The sequence below is a fragment of the Branchiostoma belcheri genome, unplaced genomic scaffold (genome assembly GCF_001625305.1).
Source record: "Branchiostoma belcheri isolate BF01 breed outbred unplaced genomic scaffold, Haploidv18h27 scaffold319, whole genome shotgun sequence".
Lineage (NCBI taxonomy): Eukaryota > Metazoa > Chordata > Leptocardii > Amphioxiformes > Branchiostomatidae > Branchiostoma > Branchiostoma belcheri.
Genome location: NW_017803931.1, coordinates 121,826 through 143,639, shown reverse-complemented (window position 1 = coordinate 143,639; position 21,814 = coordinate 121,826). Strand labels below are relative to the sequence as shown.

General features: G+C 44.2%; 2 protein-coding genes across 2 annotated transcripts in view; both read left to right on the top strand.

Moving 5' to 3' along the window:
• Positions 1-6,425: 6,425 nt before the first annotated feature.
• The window catches only part of LOC109474771 (E3 ubiquitin-protein ligase RNF213-like), a 122,127-nt gene continuing 106,738 nt past the window's right edge, over positions 6,426-21,814 (top strand). The window contains 4 exon segments of the mRNA XM_019775133.1: positions 6,426-6,477; positions 19,117-19,284; positions 19,991-20,502; positions 20,505-20,645. Of these exon segments, the coding sequence (XP_019630692.1) occupies positions 19,128-19,284; positions 19,991-20,502; positions 20,505-20,645 (810 nt within the window). The 5' untranslated portion in view covers positions 6,426-6,477; positions 19,117-19,127.
• LOC109474773 lies at positions 13,447-14,458 on the top strand. Its single transcript, XM_019775135.1, has one exon. The coding sequence runs from the start codon at positions 13,892-13,894 to the stop codon at positions 14,408-14,410; it is 519 nt and encodes a 172-aa protein (XP_019630694.1). The 5' UTR covers positions 13,447-13,891; the 3' UTR covers positions 14,411-14,458.

Sequence of the window (21,814 nt, the reverse complement as noted above, 5' to 3'; positions counted from 1 at the left end):
AAGGACGTTGTTAACGTTTATACCATTAACAACGTGAAATGACTTATTTTTGAACTTTTCAGCTACTTTCCGACCATAAATGGTTAATTTAAGAGTCATTGCAGCACGAGAAAACCAGGCAGAGGTCGGAAGATGGGGGTCGGCCAAATCGACTCGAACTTTGTATGTGAGATAGGTATGGGGAACAGTGAACAGCCATATATCTAAAACCCTCCAGATATTTTTCATTATGGAGATCTGGGACCCCCCTCCGAGAGCCTCCGAAATCAGGTAATTTATGGCTGAAAATTACTGAACTTACGATGGCTGCACTGATTTTTTTTAAGTATATGGATAAAACGTTTATACTACCACATAGCTTTTTTTAGATTTACAGACCCAAAGTTCAAGAGGACACCTTGAAGTTAAGAGGGTGTGGCAGGGGGTGACCAGAACCAATGAAAGCAGAATTTATGTACATCTCCATGCATTTTATTCATCTTTAAGGCACATTATCTCATATAGCACAGTGGCTATGGTGAATCGTTTTACTGTGGTTTGAGAGAGGAACATCTTCTGATTCAAAAACAAGCGTCGTTGGGTTGGGCCATACATAACGCGAGCCGTGACTGAGGGGTCTTTATGGGGGATTTTTGGGTTTTGGACTACTAAATCGGGCAATGACTTCTCACTACTGGGTAAAGTGTCATGGCCGCCTAAACCTTGTGAACTGACAGAACATGCTGTGAGCATTCCAGATAATGTGAAAGAGTTCTTGTACGTTCTGCTGACAGGCAAAACGGAATTCCCCGGTCTGCAGTCTTGTCCTGAAAGGGTTACACGCCTCCTGATGTCGTTTGGACAGGACTTAGTATTCGCAGTAAGCGGTGGACGGCAGAGACCCCCTAAGCACATTTTGCTTCCATATGCCGTAAAATCACTCAAAAACAATACCCAACTCATTCAAATCCTAAAACAATGTGGTCATGGAATTGCATATTCCCCACCTGAAGAGATAAATACTGCACTGTGCCTTCAAAAGATGGCAACTGCCTCTTGTCATGAAGTTCCCCTGCCCGAAAGCATCCGCCCACACATCTGTACCACTCTGGCCTGGGACAACATAGATCGTCTCGAGGAGACATTGTCAGGGGAAGGAACGTCACACAGAGTGAATGGTATAGCTGTGCAAGCGAACCATTTTGGGCCCCATCTTCCTCCTCGTACTTCAACACCACCTTTATCTAAATCAAAGAAGAGCAGCATCGAGTCGATGGGGGACATCACTCTGCCTATCTACAATGCCGGGGAGAGATGTGGACCTCCTTGTAGAAAATATGTGGACGTGACATCATGGCAGGAGGAGGCATGGAGAAAGAACCTACTATGGATCTTAGTGCGCATGCATGCAAGAGGAAAGCAAACCATCCCTGGCTGGACTGGATTCAACATTCTGGTCCGAAATGACCAAGAGGTAACAACAGATAAGGTGGGTTATCTTCCCACTATAAATGCCCCAGCAACAAACATGTCTACTGTATACGAAGTAATGAAGAAGTCACTACAGATCAAAGAATCCTTGAATCTCAGAAGCATTGCAGTTGTGTTTGATCAAGCTCTGTACGCCAAAGCTATAGAAATCAAGTGGAAACACGGATCCCTGTTTAATGACCTAGTGCTGAGAATGGGAGTATTCCACACAATCTGCACATTCTTGTCGGTGATTGGCAAGCGCTTTGAAGACGCCAGCTTACGAGACGTATGCGTTGAATCTGGGATCATTGCTGAAGGATCCGTACCTGGCGTGATGGGAGGTCGCAAATATAACCGTGCCATACGGTTTCATAAGCTAATGTTTGAAGCTCTCAACAGGTTAGTGTGGACGGGGTTCCACGAAGGAGGCATCACGAAGGGACAAAGCCTCTTGTTGATGATTTCTTCACAGAACTGGAATCACTTCATGAAAATCCATGCGATCAACGGCATCATGGCAAGCCCATAAAAATACAAATACAAATACTATACATACATAACCAACGTTAGCATATTAAAAAAAAAACCTGAGACGCCCACACCATCAGTTACCCCCCGTATTTTTATATTGTATGTTTTCTGTATTTTTGTCAATAAAGTGTTTAAAAAAATCATGGCAAGCCCATCATTTGAAGTTATATCAGATCTCTTCTGCGCCTATCTGCACTATCTCCGTCATGAAAACGGGAAGCTTTCAACGTTTTGGATGTCTTATGTCGACATGGTGCAGTTGCTACTGGGACTGTTGAGAGGGACTCGTGAGGGAGATTGGGATCTTCACCTCTCATATATGCATCCATCAACAGACATCCTTCCATGGTCCTTTGCCTATGATAAGCATAACTATGCCCGGTATCTCTCTGCATACCTGTCCGAAATGTCCCACCTACCTGACGAGCACCCAGACATTCTCCAGTATTTCAAATCTGGAGGATTTTCTGTTCAGATTGGTGGAGACAATCCTTTCGGGAGGATACCTGTGGACCAGACATGTGAGGAAACTGTCAACAAAGACACTCAAACTCCTGGTGGAACGAAAGGGTTCGGCCTTAAGCCAAATGCTGTAAGCAAGTACTATCTTGTCGCTGAGTATCGAAGCAGATTTCTGAGGCAACTACTGAAGAGCATGTTGCACATTGATTGCTCGTCAGCTCAGCACAGTGATCTACAAAGTCCAAGGATAGCAAGGGATGAAGCTGATGTCCAGTCTATAGTATCCATTCTTCAAACCACTTGGCTCAATCCACTCAACCATGATCTCCAGGATCTTGTCAGTCTCTCTACCGGAAAGATTGCCACTCCTGAGGTAGAAACCGATTTGCTTCGAGCTCAAGATATCGGTCAGGAAGCATTTCGTGCATTTCAAGCTCAGCGACTTGAATCTGATCCGCCTCAAGTGAAGTTCAACGACAAACTCACGAAGGCCAAACTGAAGACATTCATTGATCTGAACAAGAGGATAGTGGCAAAAGCGGGCAAGAACAAAGAAGTCATACTGAAAGCAGACAGAAAATTGTTTGCTCAGATGATAGTCATCGCTGAGAGCCGAAACCTTAAGATGAAGGAAGTTCTGTCCCATGCCCTCGGACCTTTGCCATGGTCATTAGCAACCCCGGATGGTTTGCTGCGTAAAACCAACAAGGCGTCCCTGACTAACGAATTGCTGAAGAATGCGAAAGCAGTAGATGATATTCCCCAGCTCTCAGCATGTGTGATAGATGGGATGGCTCAAGTCCAACGCCTGAAAGGTGACAACATGTCATTTGCTGCCGTTGCCGAAACTCTTTTTCATAAAGTTCTCAACGAAGGTGGTACCAGCATCAGGATCGATGTTGTCTTTGATGACTATAGAGATGGATCTATTAAAAATGCCGAAAGAGAGAAAAGGGGTGGAGGGTCAGGTGCCGAGTACAGGAACATCCAAGCCAACCACAAAGTAAAACAATGGAGAAGTTTCCTGACAAGCTCAAAGAACAAACAAGCATTCATCGTATATGTGACAAGTGAGTGGAGAAAAGACAAGTATTTTGAGCAGCTGTCTGGAAAGACACTGTTTGTCACATGTGGAGACACGTGCACTTGCTATCAACTATGCCCAGAGAATGCAAAATACATCAGTGAGCTTAGATGCACTCAAGAGGAGGCAGACACCCGACTACTCCTACACGCACATCATGCTGCAAAGTTAGGTTACAAGGCAATAATTGTCACAGCAGACGACACTGATGTATTAGTCCTGTGTGTTGCCTTTGCGAGAGAGATTCTGTCCAAGATATACGTCAAGAGTGGCACTAAGAACAGGACACGATTTGTGGACATCGACTAGCTGGCAAAGAAATTGGGTCAAGCAGCATCCAAGGCATTGGTGGGACTACATGCATTTACTGGTAGGTGTTTCCAACTAAGCTAAACTAAAAAAAAAAAAACTGATTACAAGTAATCACTTTCGAGCATTAATAAAAACCTACTACTTTTTGAAGCAGGATTAATAATCGTTGCCTATGTTGCTCGTTTCCACAGTCTAAACACAACAAAATGAGGCGATTTGAATCATAAACCTCACTTGTGTTGTTTTGCAGGATGTGATACCATCAGTTCTTTCGCTGGACGTGGGAAGATTGCACCCCTGAAATCTATGTAGAAAATTAAGGACACCCAACGCATATTCAGTCAGCTGGGAGAGAGCTGGGTCCCCAATGATGAGCTCTTCAGTAAGATCGAATGTTTTACGTGTCAAATGTGTGTGCCACGCACCACTGTCTCCAAAGTAAATGAAATGAGATACCATCTCTTCATATCCAAAAGAGGAAACATCGAGTCGAGTCAACTACCACCGTCTCGAGACAGCCTATATCTGCATCTTCAACGGGCAAATTACCAAGCTTGCATTTGGAGAAGATGTCCGATGAATGATCCCAATGTACCAAGCCCAACACTGTCAGGGTGGAAAATCGACGAGGATGGTAACCTCGCCATAAAGTGGCTGCAGTCACCACCTGCGCCGGCGGCGGTGATGGAGTTTCTAATATGTACAAGTTCCCGGGCGTGCACCCTCCCTACATGCACCTGCCTTGCCAGTGGCCTGAAGTGTACGGACATGTGTAAAGTGAAAGACTGTAGTAACAGGGACGATGAGGAGGACGAGGAAATGCTGGACAATGAAACCATGACCAGTGATACAGATGACGACGATTGGATATTTATTATATTATTAAGTGTAAGCTTGGATGATGTACATGTAAGAGTTGTTCGATCAGATATATTTACCAACATTTTTGTGGCATATACACAAGCGTTTGTTGGTAACAATGAAATCGAAAAGGGTCTCCTCTTGCATCAACTGCCGACAGGAGACCACACTCTCCATCCTGGCAAACAGTGTCAGGTTCCCGAATTACACATTACCATTCATTATCTGTATCAGAATCATCAGTGCAGCCATCGTAAGTTCAGTAATTTTCAGCCATAAATTACCTGATTTCGGAGGCTCTCGGAGGGGGGTCCCAGATCTCCATAATGAAAAATATCTGGAGGGTTTTAGATATATGGCTGTTCACTGTTCCCCATACCTATCTCACATACAAAGTTCGAGTCGATTTGGCCGACCCCCATCTTCCGACCTCTGCCTGGTTTTCTCGTGCTGCAATGACTCTTAAATTAACCATTTATGGTCGGAAAGTAGCTGAAAAGTTCAAAAATAAGTCATTTCACGTTGTTAATGGTATAAACGTTAACAACGTCCTTTAGGTAGATGTCCAAGGCACGCCCATACCAAATTTCAGGTCAATTGGGTTTAATGCTAGGGCACAAGACGCATTTTCTTAGTCACACTGTCTTCAAATTACCCATGATGCATTGCTATATTCCCGCCGATTTGATAATCAGCCTGATGGGGTGCAATGCTTTAAACACTCGTAACTACAGATAGCATTGACCGATTTTGTTGATTTAAAGCCCAAAATGCAGCGCATAATATGGCCAGTCATTATAATTTGTTACACAAGGCCCCATAGGTAGCCTGAGTAAATGCCTGATTTTGGAAAGTAAACAATGAGTTTTTACACGAAAAATTACCCCCAAAATCGGAGTTTAAAGGCGTATAACTTCCTAAAAATGCAGAATATCGGCAAAAAATCTATTGTGTTGTGATTATTGTGGCATGTTTCGTCTACAAACCAATTTTCGCCGAGAATCATTGATGTTTGATATTTTTTCCCGGCCCTTTGGATTTAGTCCCAAGGCACGAGGTCCATTTTGATGACGTCATTTGGTCACGTGATTACACCAAGAAAGCTACTCATTCAGACTTGCTATCATACATCAAAATAAACTTTGGTTATTGTAGATTCAAAAAATCTATGATAGCACTGGTCCGTCTCGGTGGTACAAAAAACGGTCTCGGCCCATGGACTAAATAGAGAGAATACTCAACCAGGGGAATTTGGTCATCGTTGATTTTATTTGCAAGGAGAGAATAAAACCGTAACGGCCGATTGACCCACTCCCCCGGTCAGCTAGACCCTATTTTTGACGAATCCTACCCCCCTTAGGAAAGCTGGTAGAGGTCCATTATATGTCACGAAAGTGAATGTTTGAAGTTCGCGCACAAATTTTGACCTTTGAACTAAGGGGAAGTCCATGACACCATCGCTCCCATTGTCCCATTGGTCCGGGGTTCCCGTTAGTTTCGGCCCCGTGACCTGTTTTTGTCGACCTGTTTTTGTCGACACCTTGGATTTTCACAAGACGTTATGAGCAGCGTCCACACAACTGTGCATCTTAGACCACTTTTTTTTATCAAGAAAAGTGTCAAGAGTCACAGTAGAGTACATGTAGAGTCGGCTGAGTAGAGACTACTAGAGTAGAGTAGACTCCGGGTAGTCCGGGTTAAGAACTGTCGTCACGTCCAGTCAAATCAATTTGGGACCTTGCGGTTTGGAGCGGCTCACAAACAACAAGACTGTGGTAAGTTTTGGGTAACTTTGGGCAGAAGTATTTGCCATTCCGGCAGACCTATATTCTATACCGTCCACAACTCGAATCATCGAATCATCTGCTACAAAATAGACTTGTTCTATTCCTTGCTCTAGACCTTGCCGTCATGCATGACCAACTCCATGACTCACATTTTGATTTTCCATTTGGGCGTTACGGTGAGCGCAGACCTGGTTTCACTTTCATTCTCGAGGCGCCAAGCAGGCTACATGTATCTTTGTGAAACCACATAATGGCGCAATCTGGACTTTGTGGCCCTGAATCTGTGTGGATTAGCAATCAATCACTCAATACAAAGTCTTGTTTACAGTAACTGTTACTATGGAACTGTCCAAACAGAACCAGCTCAGACTGGTTTCAGAAGCAGGCCTCCCAGAAATATGGTACTGCTGAATGTACCTGAAAGCCTTTAGGTCTAATCCTAATATTTCAATACCTTGATCTTTGTTTCAACAGGGCTAACAAAATACCACCTGCATATGCAGGTTAGAGCAGGTACATGCTTAGATTAACCAAAGACCCGATCACATACACTGTACTATGATTGTCGTACTTGGTACTGCAGCAGAACTTCCGTTTTTTTTGTATCTTTTGTCCTGAACATGCTATGGTCTTGATGTTTTGGTGACAGATAGCTTTTCCTGTCAGAAATAAGTCTTGTGAGTTTGGTCCCCCTAGCAGCTTGTTCTGGAACTGTAGGGCACTTTCTGGCAAAATGTTTAAAAGCCAATAAGTCCAGATAGGAACAACATATTTTCATAATTTTTGGTGTGTAGGTAGCTGAGAGAGAGATGTACATAATTAAATGCAAATTATGCAAATGAGGACTTTATTTGCATAATTAATGAGGAAATTCTATAATATTACAGTGTTTTACATTATATATATAAGTTAACTACTTTCATACATGTAATGTATGTAACCTATGGCAGGCAGAACATCAACAGATACTAATTATGCAAATGATGACCTAATTTGCATAATTAATGTGAAAATTCTATGATTTCTTAATGGTTTCAATCTTCAATTCAAATTTCAAAAGTTAACATACATCACGATGCATATATCATGTTAATGCAGAGGTCATTTGCATAATTAAAGAAGAAATTTACATTTACATATCATGCCCATATTTCATGGAGGTATGGGGTCTCGGAACTCTTGTTAACAGTTGGTTCTGTTACAGCTCCCTGCCTGACATTCTACGGCAACAAAATTGTACAAGTTAGAACCCGCAATGAATGTACATGTAACTGCACTGTAACATGCATGCTAATCAAATTTTGTACTGAATTCAAAGGTGTGTGTTGAGTACTAGTTTTGTTTGCTGTATAGACAGTTAACTTCACCACCCGTAAAAGGCTGATTTGGTATAAAAAGTGATTTTTTTTAGGTTACTTCATGTTCACGGTTGCAAAAGTTTGCAGTCTGAGAAAAATGGAGATGTTCATGTACATGTATGCTCACGGTGGCGGCAGGTGCAGAAACAAGAAAATTGGTGAATTATTTGTTTATGGTACTGATAAGTTCACAGTACAGAAGTGACCACGAAAATTGTGAACACGAAAGTGCCACAAACAAGAAAGCTTTTAAAACAAGAGTTCCAAGATTTCATACCTCCATGAAATATGCATATGGACTTGACATGTAAATATAAATTTCTATGCAAATGACCTCTACCTTAACATAATAAATGCATTGTGATGTTAACTTGTGATTAACTTACACATGTCCCAAGTATGAAATTCCCATCATTTACCACTAGAATTTTTCTTTTAATTATTCAAATTAGGTCCATATTTGCATAATTATTACCTGGTGATATTCCACCTGCCATAGATTATAAACATTACATGTATCAAAGTCCCATGATGTAAGGCACTGGAGTTCCATAATTCTACTCTCCAAGCAGAGGTTGGTGGGGGAAGATCGTCACCGTTTTATATATGCCTCGTTTTTTTTTGTCGCCCCCCACCCAACCCAAAGGCTATTAACAGCTATTTGTTACCCTATCAAACCTCACTTAACAAGTAGTGGCGACTTCACTTCCGGCTGGCGACACGGCTTGGCGATTTTCCGTTACTCGCCTGTTTCCGTTCAACTCAGTTAGAATGTCTAACGGACGGGACCGACATGGAAGACAGAGTCAAGCGTGTTTTTAAAGACGTCTGGGGGTTTGAGGTCCGTCCCGACCAGCTGAAAGCCGTTTTGGCGGCCTTAGAGGGCAAGGATGTTTTCGTTGGGATGGCGACAGGGAAGGGGAAGTCCCTCTGTTTTCAGAGCATCCCCCTTTGCCTAACAGAACCCAAACTTGTTGTGGTTGTTTCGCCGCTGCGTGCCCTCGTCAGCGATCAGGTATGACAGTGTTTTCATTTTCCGACGGGCTCACAAAATTCACATGGCAAATCAGAAACTTTCCGGAATAAGAAAAATATTCGCGGGAGTTTGTCCTGGTAAACAAGTATGGCGCGAACAGAAAGATAGCATGCACCGCATCCAAACATAAAGGTAAGAAAGAAATAATGACCAGAAACACTTAAAATCTATGAATATACGTAACGGTAAAATAGAATATTTTAATATACTTCGAAGAACAAATTCATATAAATTTTTTATTGTGTTGATTTTGAACCTCTATAATAATTATAAACGTAAACATGTTTACTCTGCTACGTTGTGATGCTGTTCGGTCAGATGGAGACATGTTAATGAGATATGCGTGGTTGACTGGATTCGTCCCGCAGCGCGCTGGACACCCTTGTAAAACTATTTCTGCTCCCAGCTCACAGATTGCGGAAAATAGGGGCACGGGGAGGGACTTCGACACATTTCTCAAAGAACTACTCCTCCCCTTGTCCTTTCAGGTTGCGACTCGGGGCAGAGGTTGGGTGGGGGGCGACAAAAAAAAACGAGGCATATATAAAACGGTGACGATCTTCCCCCACCAACCTCTGCTTGGAGAGTACCATAATTCCTCATTTATAATGCAAATGAAGTCATCATTTGCATAATTTGCATCCAATAATGTAGATCTCTGTCTAAGCTACGTATACCCACATTCCAAAAATCATAAAAAATACATCGTTCCTTTGTAAATTTATCTGCTCTGAAAGATTCGCCAGAACCCCCCTGCAGTTCCAGAACAACCTGCTAGGAGGACCAAACCCACACCACTTTAATATTACTGGCAGGAAAAGCTATCCACCACTCAAAAATCAAGACGATACCATGTCCAGGACAAAAGATACAAAAACTGGAAGTTCTGCTGCAGTACCAAGGTCAGCCACCAGGAGACCCAAAATTAACCTTGACCTTTGCCTACCCAACACCTACCCACATACCAAATATCATTACAATCCATCCAAAGGTTCAAAAGTTATGCAGGCTACAAATGTGCGGAAACACACAGACACACAGACAGACACACAGACAGACGCGCCAAAAACAATACCTCCATAAAAATCATTATGAAGCAAGTTTGAACTGTAATTTCCACACAACAAATTGGACTCAGACAGATTTTTGACTTTGCAACTCCAGTCAAGGAATGAGCAATCCACCGCTTCCGTGACGTCACGCAGATAACACACGTGACCCCGTGAGCAGTGCATCATAGGTTTCAGAAAGTCTGTGGCGCCCCCCGTCTCCATTGAGGGATGGTTGTAATGCCCTGATGTAGATGGCCTCTTTAATCCCTTGTGCAAAGAATCCCTTGTTCATGTGTCCGGTTCTAAGTCCAAGATTCTTACTTTGTCCAGTGAGATTGAATGACCAGATGATTCTATGTGTATATGTTGTGAGACCTCCGAAGTAGTCGAGCTAGGTCGTTTGTGTTCTAAGAACCTAGCCTTGAGAGATCTTTCAGTCTCTCCAATATAGGTTTCCTTACATGGGCCCTTGGCAGATACTTTGTCCCCCCTAGTCGGTAATACAGTGCAGTGCACATTAAAAACTTAGAACTGTGCAACCTATGATCCACTGCTCACGGAGTCACATATGTGTTATCTGTGTGACGTCACAGAAGCGGTGGATTGTTCATTCCTTGACTGGAGTTGTACAGATGAAAATTTGTGTGAGTCCAATTTGTTGTGTGGAAATTACAGTTTAAACTTGCTTCATGACTCAAATAATTGGTCAGCTTGCTAACTTGAATTGTAGCAATGCTAGCTTGCCAAGACATGCTTGAAGAAGCAACGACGTGCAAAAATACAAAAGAGTAAAAATTTAACTTATTGACATTTAAAAAGAAAATAAACAAGAAGCCATAGGCGACAATTCTCCGTGAAGTATTATATATTGCAACAAAAAGAAGTAGCCATTGGCGACAATTCTCTGTGAAGTGTGATAAATCGAACAAAGAAAAATTGTTTAAACGCGCGTCGGCTCAGTCATCTTAAGACGCAACAACCAATCAGAGATGCGAAATGCCGACACGTGACGCGGGATTTGCATACAGTCTAAACAACGGGGAAGGGCGCGCGATGCCCGAAATATTTTTGCGTCAATATTCAGCGCCATGTTGCAAGAGATTAATACCGGGAAACAATTTATTTTCTTGTTTTGAATGCATAAACATGCATTTACGCTAATCTAGTATGATTCAGGGTTACTTTTTTTTTACCTGCCATGGCCAGATTATCTAAAGATGTGTGTATTGTGTGTACAATCTACAGAAAGAGAAATATACATCAGGTCCGATCATCCGATTTTCACGTTTCGGTTTTTTGGACTCGGTTCATGAACGTATTTTGGTTTGGCTCCTGGAATGTGCGAAAAAAATGACTCCCGGGACTGTCTACAGGGAACACTCGCATATTGCCCAACATTCGCGGTGTATCAGGACAGCGCGACTGGCCAAGCAACCAGTCAGCATTAGCGCAGCGGCAGTCCCTGTAATTAGTAACAGTTGCACGTCAATCCGGCCGAAAGCATGATTGTGTAACACAGGCTACTTCTTCATATACCGGCTCATACTACAAGACGCCTTTACAACTAGCAAATCATAAAATTACCCGATCTACTAGTATGTGTGGTTTACCAGCCCCAGACCACATCCGACCACGAGGCAGAACACATTGATGGGTTGCTCAAAAATATTGTCCATGTTTACAAAGAGCTGCTCCACTAACACTATGGAGCGGCCCAACCCAAAAATATTGGTCATGTGTACAGTGAAGCGGCCAGCATGCTCGTTGCTAGGACGACCGGCCAGTTGCTACGTGACTAAATACACGCCGCCACTAGGTCACCACAGCCGACCAGTTTGAAATCGATAGGATTACGTCATCGGTATTTACATTTCGTAATGTTGACCTCTGACCACCTCACATTTCTGTCCCCATCAGCCTGACCGCCACTTACTAAGTACTACCGGTCACATTAACGGGTAAAAACATATTTCAATGACATGGGGATGTTTCGAAAATAAGCATTTACTCAAATATCAAAACAGCTACGGTAAAAATAAAAAGACGTGCATCATCCCGGACATAATGCCACACCACATGCGAAATTACACAGAAATGCGACGTACGGAACAATGCGTTTTGGCTGCGAACATCTTCCAAAAAACTTGCCATCTCTTAAGTACGGCCAAAAACATCTGGAACCACTTATCAAAACCACCCCGTATCTGCATGAAGTTCCACCCCCCCACTGCTATTCCAAACAACGCGTTTTTCTGGACCATTCCAATTCGCCTCGTAATTGTGGGGGTGCATCTGCAATATTACATTGACCGCGAAAGCAGCGACGACAAAAATACACATTCGTGCATCAACATGGGCATGCCCGCAGACGGCGTATAAAATTGCGTGCCGATAACACAAAGAGAACCCAGTGTTTTGACTGCGAACACGAAAAACCAGCCGTTCACAACACTCGGTCCGTAGGTCCTGACCTCCTTCACGGAGTAAAAAAGGAATGCAGATACCGCCGGGGGTTCGAACCCTCGACGTCTGGAGCTAAGACGACCGTCTCTGACCATCGAGCCACAGCGGCTCACATTACTTTATCGGCCTTCTGAAATGCCTTAAATGTACCACCATTACAACGATGGTCCAGTTTATCCAGGAACTGAGCCCGGCTGCAAAATTAGTGATTGAGGCAAATATGGATTTATTATTAGCTGTTACGTGCGGTTGTGCGGTAGACATTGTGTCAATTTTGCCTTGTGGTCGTGCTTATTAGCAGATACATGCGGTTAAGCATTGTGTCACATTTATTAGCGGTTACGTGGCGCTGTGAGGTATTGCATAACTTTGGTTCCCCCAGCCACTAAGCACCAAGCGCATTTCCATTTCAAAGCCGGAGGCTGAAAATCAGGAATTACAGTACCTGCACCAGTGCAGGTAGTCAGGGAAAAGGATACCAAGCTTTATTTATGGTTGCTAGGATGAGAGCAATGGATATAAGATCATGTTCAGATGGTGCTACCATATGATGGAATTGGCACGAAAACTCTCGCGAGACAACGAGTCTCCAACACGTGACCCCGAAGAGAGCGTGTCGGGACATGTACGGACAATCCTTCATTCTGTAGTTCGTCACGCAGCGCTGCAGTACAGACGGACGTGGGCCGCAACTCCTCCAACCTTCCTGCGCTTTTCGGAGTCTCCTCCTCGGTGTAGAACACTCGGACTCCAGTTTTTCATTGTTCCTTCCCCTGGGTTTACTTTGGCCCCTCGGAATTCTCTCCGTCCCGAGTTTTATCCCCCAACCATGTTTGGAGCCAGCAAGAGAAAGATTAGACTCCCCGCACGATACGCCGTGTCTCCTGCGGAGGGCGACCCTGAATGGATAATGGCTTTTGACTCCAACAGACAACCTCGTGGAGCAGTTAGACAACGAAATTTTAGACGTTTCCAGACGCATAGAGCAAATGAAGGTCGACATGGGCCTGGAAAACCGGACGGAATCTACGTCTCGTCTGTCTACCCCCCTCCCCACGCACGGCGACGTCATCGGTCAGAGGTCGACCATCCCAGAAGCCTTGGCGCCAGATTCCCAAGATGGCCGCCGCGAGCGAGCTCCATTTCTTCAGAAACCCCGCAGTTACCCGACCGCACGAGAAGTGCGGGCCTTTCATAAGTTACATAACGACACGTCCACATTCACACAGCACGTCCAGAGACAGACAGCCGGGACTCAGGTCGCCGATACGTTACGAAGCTCGGACGGACGTTTCTCGCAGCTCCACTTTCCACACGTCTCTGCCGACGACGCACACCTTGCGGCCCGAGGTAAGAAGCTCAGTAGCGGTCTCTCGAGGAAAGCACATGACAAAGTAGTTCGAGAAGTGAACTGGCCTCACGAATTCGTCTTCTCCGCCAATACAGCCATCACTCACGACTCTTTGACGTTAGATCAACTTGTGGCCGGGGAAATGGCTATTATACTAAGTCCCCATACAAACCACATGGAGAGTCAAAACAGGGGTCACATTCTGAAGGGGCTTATGCTCGAGGTTCCCACGTATTCATTCCTGGGTATCAAGAACTTTTACAAGATCTTGTGGATACACGTGGAGCACGGCTTAGTCACGATAGACACCACAACCACCTTGTCCGAAGTGCATAAGTTAAAGGAGGACCATCTGCGGCGACCTCCTCACACCCATAACAGCACAGCCGCTAACATTGTGCAGGCAGAACACGAGTCAGAAACGCCTACGGAGGGAGCCGGAGGCCCCAGAACTACCTGCTGCTACAGGTTCCAGGTTGACGGCTGCCCCTTTTCCACCGACCACACAGCAGCTTCAGGCATCGTACTCATGCACGCCTGCAAGTTTTGCACCAGACACAGACCAGGAGTGGACGCCGGACACCCTGCCAAGTTCTGCCCCTTCAACAGGGACAGCGGAAGACAGGGAAGCCACTCGCCAGTGCAGTACAGCCTCTCCTGACTAGGCCCGGTTTTTAGCACTGGACTGACCAACGCCGCTAAGACTGTTACCAACCACATGACCAGCAAGTATTCCCCCATGCAGCCCCCAGCTCTGAAGCCCTCACCAATTACGACGGCGAGCATCCCTCTGCAGCCCCCAGCTCTGAAGCCCTCACCAACTACGACGGCGAGCATCCCTCTGCAGCCCCCGGCTCTGAAGCCCTCACCAGATACGACGGCGAGCATTCCCCTGCAGTCCCAGCTCTGAAGCCCTCACCAAACACGACGGCGAGCATCTCTCTGCAGTACCCAGCTCTGAAGCCCTCGCCAACTACGGTGGCGGGCTCTCCCAACCGTCACATGATGAGAGGAACGGCTTCGATCGTCATCCTCCTCGTTTGTCTGTTGATCAGCACCTGCGGGGAGTCGAAGGACATGTCACTTCTGGTCGCGGCTCACGCCGGAGAGCCGATGCGGAACGTTTGTAACTTCGGCCGTCAGTTGAACGACTACGTGACGGCTACGTGTACTCGCGGGGATGCGGTCCCTCATCCTGCAGCGTTCCTGACAACCCCCATCAGAGTCTTCTTTGTCGTGTTTGCCTCAGTCATCCTCCTTAGCATTAGAATTTCCTCGGCGTAAATGCCGCTCACAGCCTCGTATGTATTGTATATATCTGTGAAGTTATATCTCAGGGCGGAGAACGAACCAACTAGTCTTGTCCACGACTTTATTGTTACTGTTCATTCACTGAGCACCCTATTTCACATATAGTTGTTCTACCCTTCCACTACCTTGTTGCTCGTTCTGCCTAGGAGCTAAATGGCACTAGGCCTGACATCTTGGGTGTAACACTGACACACCGACGCATGAATAAAGATGTCACCGCCAAGTACAACTCTGATCCTTTATTGAGTGAGACAATTTGGCATGAAGTTTAGGTTTACAGACCTGTGTGACTGGTGTCAGCTAGGGAGTCAGTGGTGTCTGCACAAATGTGCCCTTCAAATACTGATTACAACAAAGATTTTTTAGGGTGAACTTTTGGGTTTATGGATGCCTGTCATGGCAGGTAACAGGACTGTCCACCAGGCCAGGCTAGCACATCATCAGGCTACTCAGATCAACCCCATTCATATCCCCACGAAAGATAGTCATCCAAACAGCTGTGCCCTCTAGCGAAAAGCATAGAAATTACAGTCAATACATGGGTACCCCTTACACACGGCAAGAATTTGAAATCTGCAGGGGAGAGTAGAAGAAATCTTGCGGGTCTTCAATCTTATTTTCTACTTAAATATAAAAACTGCTACAATAAAAAAAAGAATATGTGCATCAACATGAACATAATGGCACACTACATGCCCAAGTACATGTACATACAGATACAATGAACAGAACCATGACTTTTAGCTGCAAACACATGCACATGGCGACGGTGCTTGCTGTTCGAGTTATTGTTTGCCTGGCACTGCCATGATTTCATGATTTCGAGGTAGCCTTAAGTTTTAGACAGATAGTGCACTCCTCCCCAGAGTGTATAGTGAACGAGCCCCGGGGTCACAGAAAGTAGGGCCATCCGGGGCAGAGAGGTCTTCCCAAGGGTTCCAGGAATGTGGGCATAGATGCGGGTCAGAGAAATGCCTGTGGACATTCCACATGCCTGTGGACAAAATGCCTGTACCATTCCTAGAATTCTTGCACACTGCACACAATACTGTACCATTAGGCTTCTCCCTGAGACGTCGCCAAAAACAGCTTAATACTTTAACAGGAGCAACGTACAGCTGTTTCTAATTAACGACCCACCCTTGCATCTGCTTGAAGAAAACGCATATCCCCCCCAACTGATATTCAAGACAACTGTTACAGCTATTTTGCGGCCAGTCCCATATGCCCTTTAAATGTAGGGGTGCTTCTGAAATATTACATTGACCACGAAAACAGGTACCGTAAACGGTAAAAATAAAAATATGTTCATCGTCACGGGCATGCCTGCAGCTACTTGCGTAGACGACATATTTTTTTACATGCCGATTAAACAAAGGGAACTGAGTGTTTTAGCTGCGAGTGCGAAAAACTGACTGACCACACTACTGCTGCAGGAGGGATACATTGTAATTCCTTCACGGAGTTCTGTAATAACTGCAGATGGAAGTGAGCGTAAATGGAGTTAAGAGGTGGCAGAATTATTTAATAATAACTTAAAGTCGTCTGTATTGATTTGTGTCTACTTGTTGATTTATCAACTTTGACTGCTGACAGAGTCTCAGGTCAGGGGGTTGAGGGAAGATCAGGATTATAATTCACCGGAGGCGGGAGGTATTGTTTTTGGTCACCAGTCTTCACACTGTTTTCACAATCATACATTTTCAATATGCTGTTCACTATGTGACAGAGTGTTCATTACAATCAACCTGTGTTACGTCAAAATATCAGACATACAATGCAACTGAGGGTACCCTAACTTTGCATGTGCCTTAACTTTGAACGGAAATTTTACTGATCTTATTATGCATTAATGTACTTGATACTTGATATCAAGTATCAAGTACATTAATGCATAATAAGATCAGTAAAATATATTATTTATTATTTATTATTATCTTATTATGCATTTATGTACGCTGTTATTGTTGCCACTGACTTTGCTAAAGAAAAAGGGAAATAAACTTACTATATAATCATTATAGTCAATGTTTTGTTGAAGAACAGAATTTCACCAAATAATATTGATGGCACTATAGATATAATGGGGGTCACTTCGTAGCTGCGACTCGTGCCATTAGAAATATAATTGCTCTTTACCAAGCAGTCACACAAGTGCCACATACATATTAGAACATAAAACATAAAACAGTAAAAATTTGGGTCTCTGAGTTTTAAAACTCGACCCGAGAAAAACATCATCATGCATTTCCCATGATTCCCATGGGACCACATTGATATAGCCTGACTAAATCGCGCTCCTGGCGGCCGCCGCCCTAGGTTGCCGCCCCCCAAAAGCTTGATGTCAAGCACGCGTAAAGCTGGCGGTGTGTCGACGGCCCTGGTCTGCCATATATGGTTAATGAGATGCAAACGTCACGAACGGCCCTCAGACGGTGCGGCACCCAACAGAGATGGTTGCTATGGGCTTGTCGGTCGCTAACCAGTGATGGACGTCGGCGCGCCTTTCATGTCCCAAAATTGAAGTTTGGCCGAGGAAGGCGCGGCCACCCGCTCGCGAGTCGAATCTGTTTCTATTTTCCAAAGTTTCTGGAACTTCCTCGTGGGAAATGGGAGTCACACCGAGAGAAAAGAATCTCATCCACGGATTTGTCTTTACGTCACGATTTTCACTCGGCTATGTCCACATTTCGCATCTCTGATTAGTTGAAGCGTCCGCTTCCGGCAGCGCCGGCGGTATTGAAGATTGACCGAGCCGACGCGCGTGTAAACAACTTTTCTTTCTTCGATATAAGCGCTAAAATGCTGTTTTCCACAACCACACATCGATATTCTAATTTCTAGTGAAGAAATGCATAGTTTCAAGAATCAGTCGGGAAATTATATACTTCTGTGCGGATTGTTAGCGTTTTTTGCGTCATTTTGTCGTCGCTGAACCCGGAAGTGTGGACCTCGCCCTCGGCGTGAGTTTTCTTTTACCCACAAAGTAATTAATTTCTAGCGTATTTTACCCTGCGTTTTACCGATCAAAACAATAAACAACTCCCGCTTAGGAGAACCCAGTAACATTTTAGATTCCAGCAATTAAGTATCGATAATTTGACAGGAGTCAACATCGTGAACAAAGCACAAGAATGTCGTCAACCCGCCGTTTTCGTTTGCTCTGCACTGTTTCACGATCTCGGTCTTCTCATAGCCGGTAGGAAGACACGCAAACACGTCGTTTTTCTGTTTAACGAAAAATTTTATCGTATTTTCCTGAAGCGGCTCTAGGGGCCAGGGACTCCCAAAGTCCACACACACTGACTCCAGAATGCACACTCAGAAACTCGGTTTCGGGCTAGTCGCAGCCATTTTTCTGAGAAATTCCCACCCGCAGTCGATCAAATTTTTCGTCCCCGCCCGGTACTCCGCCCCTCTCCGGCTGCCTGGCGCCGTACCACGTGATGGCCCGGTCGGTTCCCACATTAATTCCTAATACTGGCTTCCTATTGGTGACTCCAGGAAAGGGAACGGGCCGCCCGACTTACAGCTATTCTGCCACAAGCTCTTGGGGTGGGGGTCATTAACGTCCAGCCGAGAGCTTGTATACACAGGCTAACATTGATAGTGTAAGCCAATTTTTATTTGAAATACGGACTGGTTGCATTCAATACAACTCTTCTCACGTGAGGTGAAAAATACACACAGTTGCAAATTTACCATCAAAAGAAAGCTGAAATATTTAGTTTTCATTTCTGCACACTTCAGTTCATTACCGAGTTCTGAAGACAGCAAAACTACAGACTGAAGCGTACAAAGTTAGGGCACACTGTTTATCGTACCACATTCATGAAGCTACATTCACAAAAACGTCTCACCGGGTGTATGCCACTTGTAAAGTGGAACAGTATAAAATATTCAATACATTTTCTTTAGATGATTTCTTCAAATTTCATTCATCAAAAGGAGATTGAGCACTTTCTGACACTAATGGAACAATGGAACATCGTGAGTTGGAGCACGTGAAAAGAGTACTGTGTGATGTTCCTCAAAACTGTGACTAATGTGTTACAGGTTGACTGAAGATGGAGTGTCCGGGCTGTGGAGAGACAGTGGGAGCCAAGCAGAAGTTTTGTCATGAGTGTGGGACACGGCTGCCGAAGAGACAGAAATTCCAGGACATTGGTGATGGAGGAGGGGTCGTTGTTCCTACATCCAGTACAGCATCTGCAGTGTTAGCAGGTGAGTAGTATACATTTACATGGTTCTTGAGTGATCTCCAAGCAGACGTCATGTCAGGGAGGCTAAATTGTTAAGTTTCCCCAGCAGCTTGTCTTGTTCATCCACCATGTTTTGACATCAAAATGGACAGCTAGAAAAAATAACAATTTAGCCTTCCCAACATCTGCTTGGAGATTAGTTCATGCGATAGTTGGCCTTTTTCTGCAATTTTTTATGTACATTCAAAAAAAATTTGTAGATGCAGCTTTAATGTAACATCTCCTTACAATATACTAGTACATGTGTTAAGGGAAATTGAGATTAAATACTGACTGAATGTTAAATATGTTCTGCAAATTGCTCCAAGAAGCCTAAATGTTTATCCAGCTGTAATAAGCACGTCGGCAGAACGTACTGCGCCTGCGCAGAACCCTGGATTTTTGCGTTTTTTGTTGGATTTTTGGTCAGCGTTGCAACAGAATTTTCACTGTTGCAGAGGATATCTTTTCTGATACAACCTTTGGAAACTACTGTCGAAATGCTAACCTTATATGAGCGAATACAACCTTATATGAGACGTTCTACCGAAGTGCTATGCACAATACATTATGGGTTTTGCGCAGGTGCAGTACATTCTGCCAACGTGCTGCTGTAATACTACACGTATGTGAGGAAAAATGCTGTGTGCTGCTCATGCTTAAGAAGTTGTCCCTTTTGTCACAAACAGCAAAACCTACAGAAGAGCCAGACAGCAACAAAGGAGGACCAGAGTCCTTGAAGGATAGTACAAGCAGCCTACATGTAGGATGGGAGAGATCTTTGCCTGATAAAGGCCCAGTTTCTCCAGCCATCCTGCTGGCAGATTGCGTGCAGAAGTCCGTCCAGCTGGAGAGTCCTGTTCAAGAAACCAGTAAAGGGCTGCCAGGTGATCTAGAGGCGAGGTGTCCTCCTAAGCCACCAGGTGATGCAACAAAGACTGTAGCAGATAAGTCTGACAAAGACGAAGAATCACGGAAGGGGGATGGGAAACTAAGTAAGGAAAGGGTTCAACAGGAACTGGCAGAGGACAAAGAGCCACAGTCCCAGGCTCTTGTTGGGTCAGAGGCATCAGAGCAGGCTAAACCAGTTGCTGAAAGAACTCAGACCAAAGCTTACGTACAAGAAATCATTCACCACCCTCCCAAGGATGAGCATAGCTTAGATACCATCAAGGACACAGCCCATGGAGAAGACATGGAAGACAAGGGAAGGAGAAGACTTCAGTACCGGAGACTGGTCAGCCTGGTGAGGACACCCAAGACATGCCTTCTGCTGAGACAAGCATGGGAGATGGAAAAGATGAGGGAGACAGTCAGGATGACCCTTCTACATCTGATGATCAAGTAAGATTAAAGACAATATGAGACCAATCACACTGAAATGCAACAGTTCCTGAAAATAGTAAAACATAACAGGTATACTGGTACCACGGCTTGTGAAACTTTTTCATTTGAGAAGCAAATAAAAGGAAACATTTAACCTGCAATAATGTATTGTTTGCTTCTGGAAAGAATGTTATTTACAAGCAGGGATGCCAGGTTCTAAATCATGCTCACCGTAACATCATTCAGATTTGGTTAGATTTACTCGCGGCAGAAATCAAGTCTTAGAATTGGAAGGATTATCACTGGTAGAGCCGAAAATGTCTATAAAATGTTAAACGGACAATAGACCCTTTTTGGACATTCTCGAAAATTCCGGACATTTTTCAAACATTTCTAAGAATGTCTGAACAGGGGCTTTACAGGGAGGACTTGCTTGTTGTGTTTTCCATTGTTCATGAGGTGTCTGTCAGAATGTCTTTAGAAAAAAAAGTGTGAAAACTGACATGCATATGAAATGCACTGCACAAAGCCAAGACAATTTACAGAGCAGGACACAATTAATTAACCGACAGATGCTAATATCTTATAAGTGCGCATTGTGCTAAACAAAGGACTGTCTCCTAGGGGTGTCCCTACCTGACGTGTGAAGAGACTATGGATATAAAATGTCCACCTGGGGTTATTTTGATGTCGTTTCTCAGTAACTATGTCTACTTAATGTTCTTCCGACTGGCCTTTGTTCAGCAATGTCTAAATCATGTCTATTGTCCGTTTAACATTTTATAGACATTTTTGGCTCTACCAGTGTATGTGCCAAATTTCTGATGTTCCCTAACATCTGAAGAGTTTTGGTCCAAAGCTATTTGTTCATTGAAAATATATAAACTATCACGTTGGACAATTTTCAGGAACTGTAGCATTTCAATTTTATTGGTATCATAATTAAGGGTTAATGACCCGCCCAGAGGTGAATATGGTGCACGTGTGATAAAGCCTTGTCAGTTGCTATAACCACCGAATAAAGCCATCGAGTGAGCGACAGCGAATGAGGTGGCTTTATGAGGTGGTTATAGCAACTGACAAGGCTTTATCACACCATATTCACCGAGAAAGGGCGGGCCATTAGCGCTATTATCATATAGCCTATCAAAACTTACACAGTAGAGAGTAACGTTAACACATTCCTG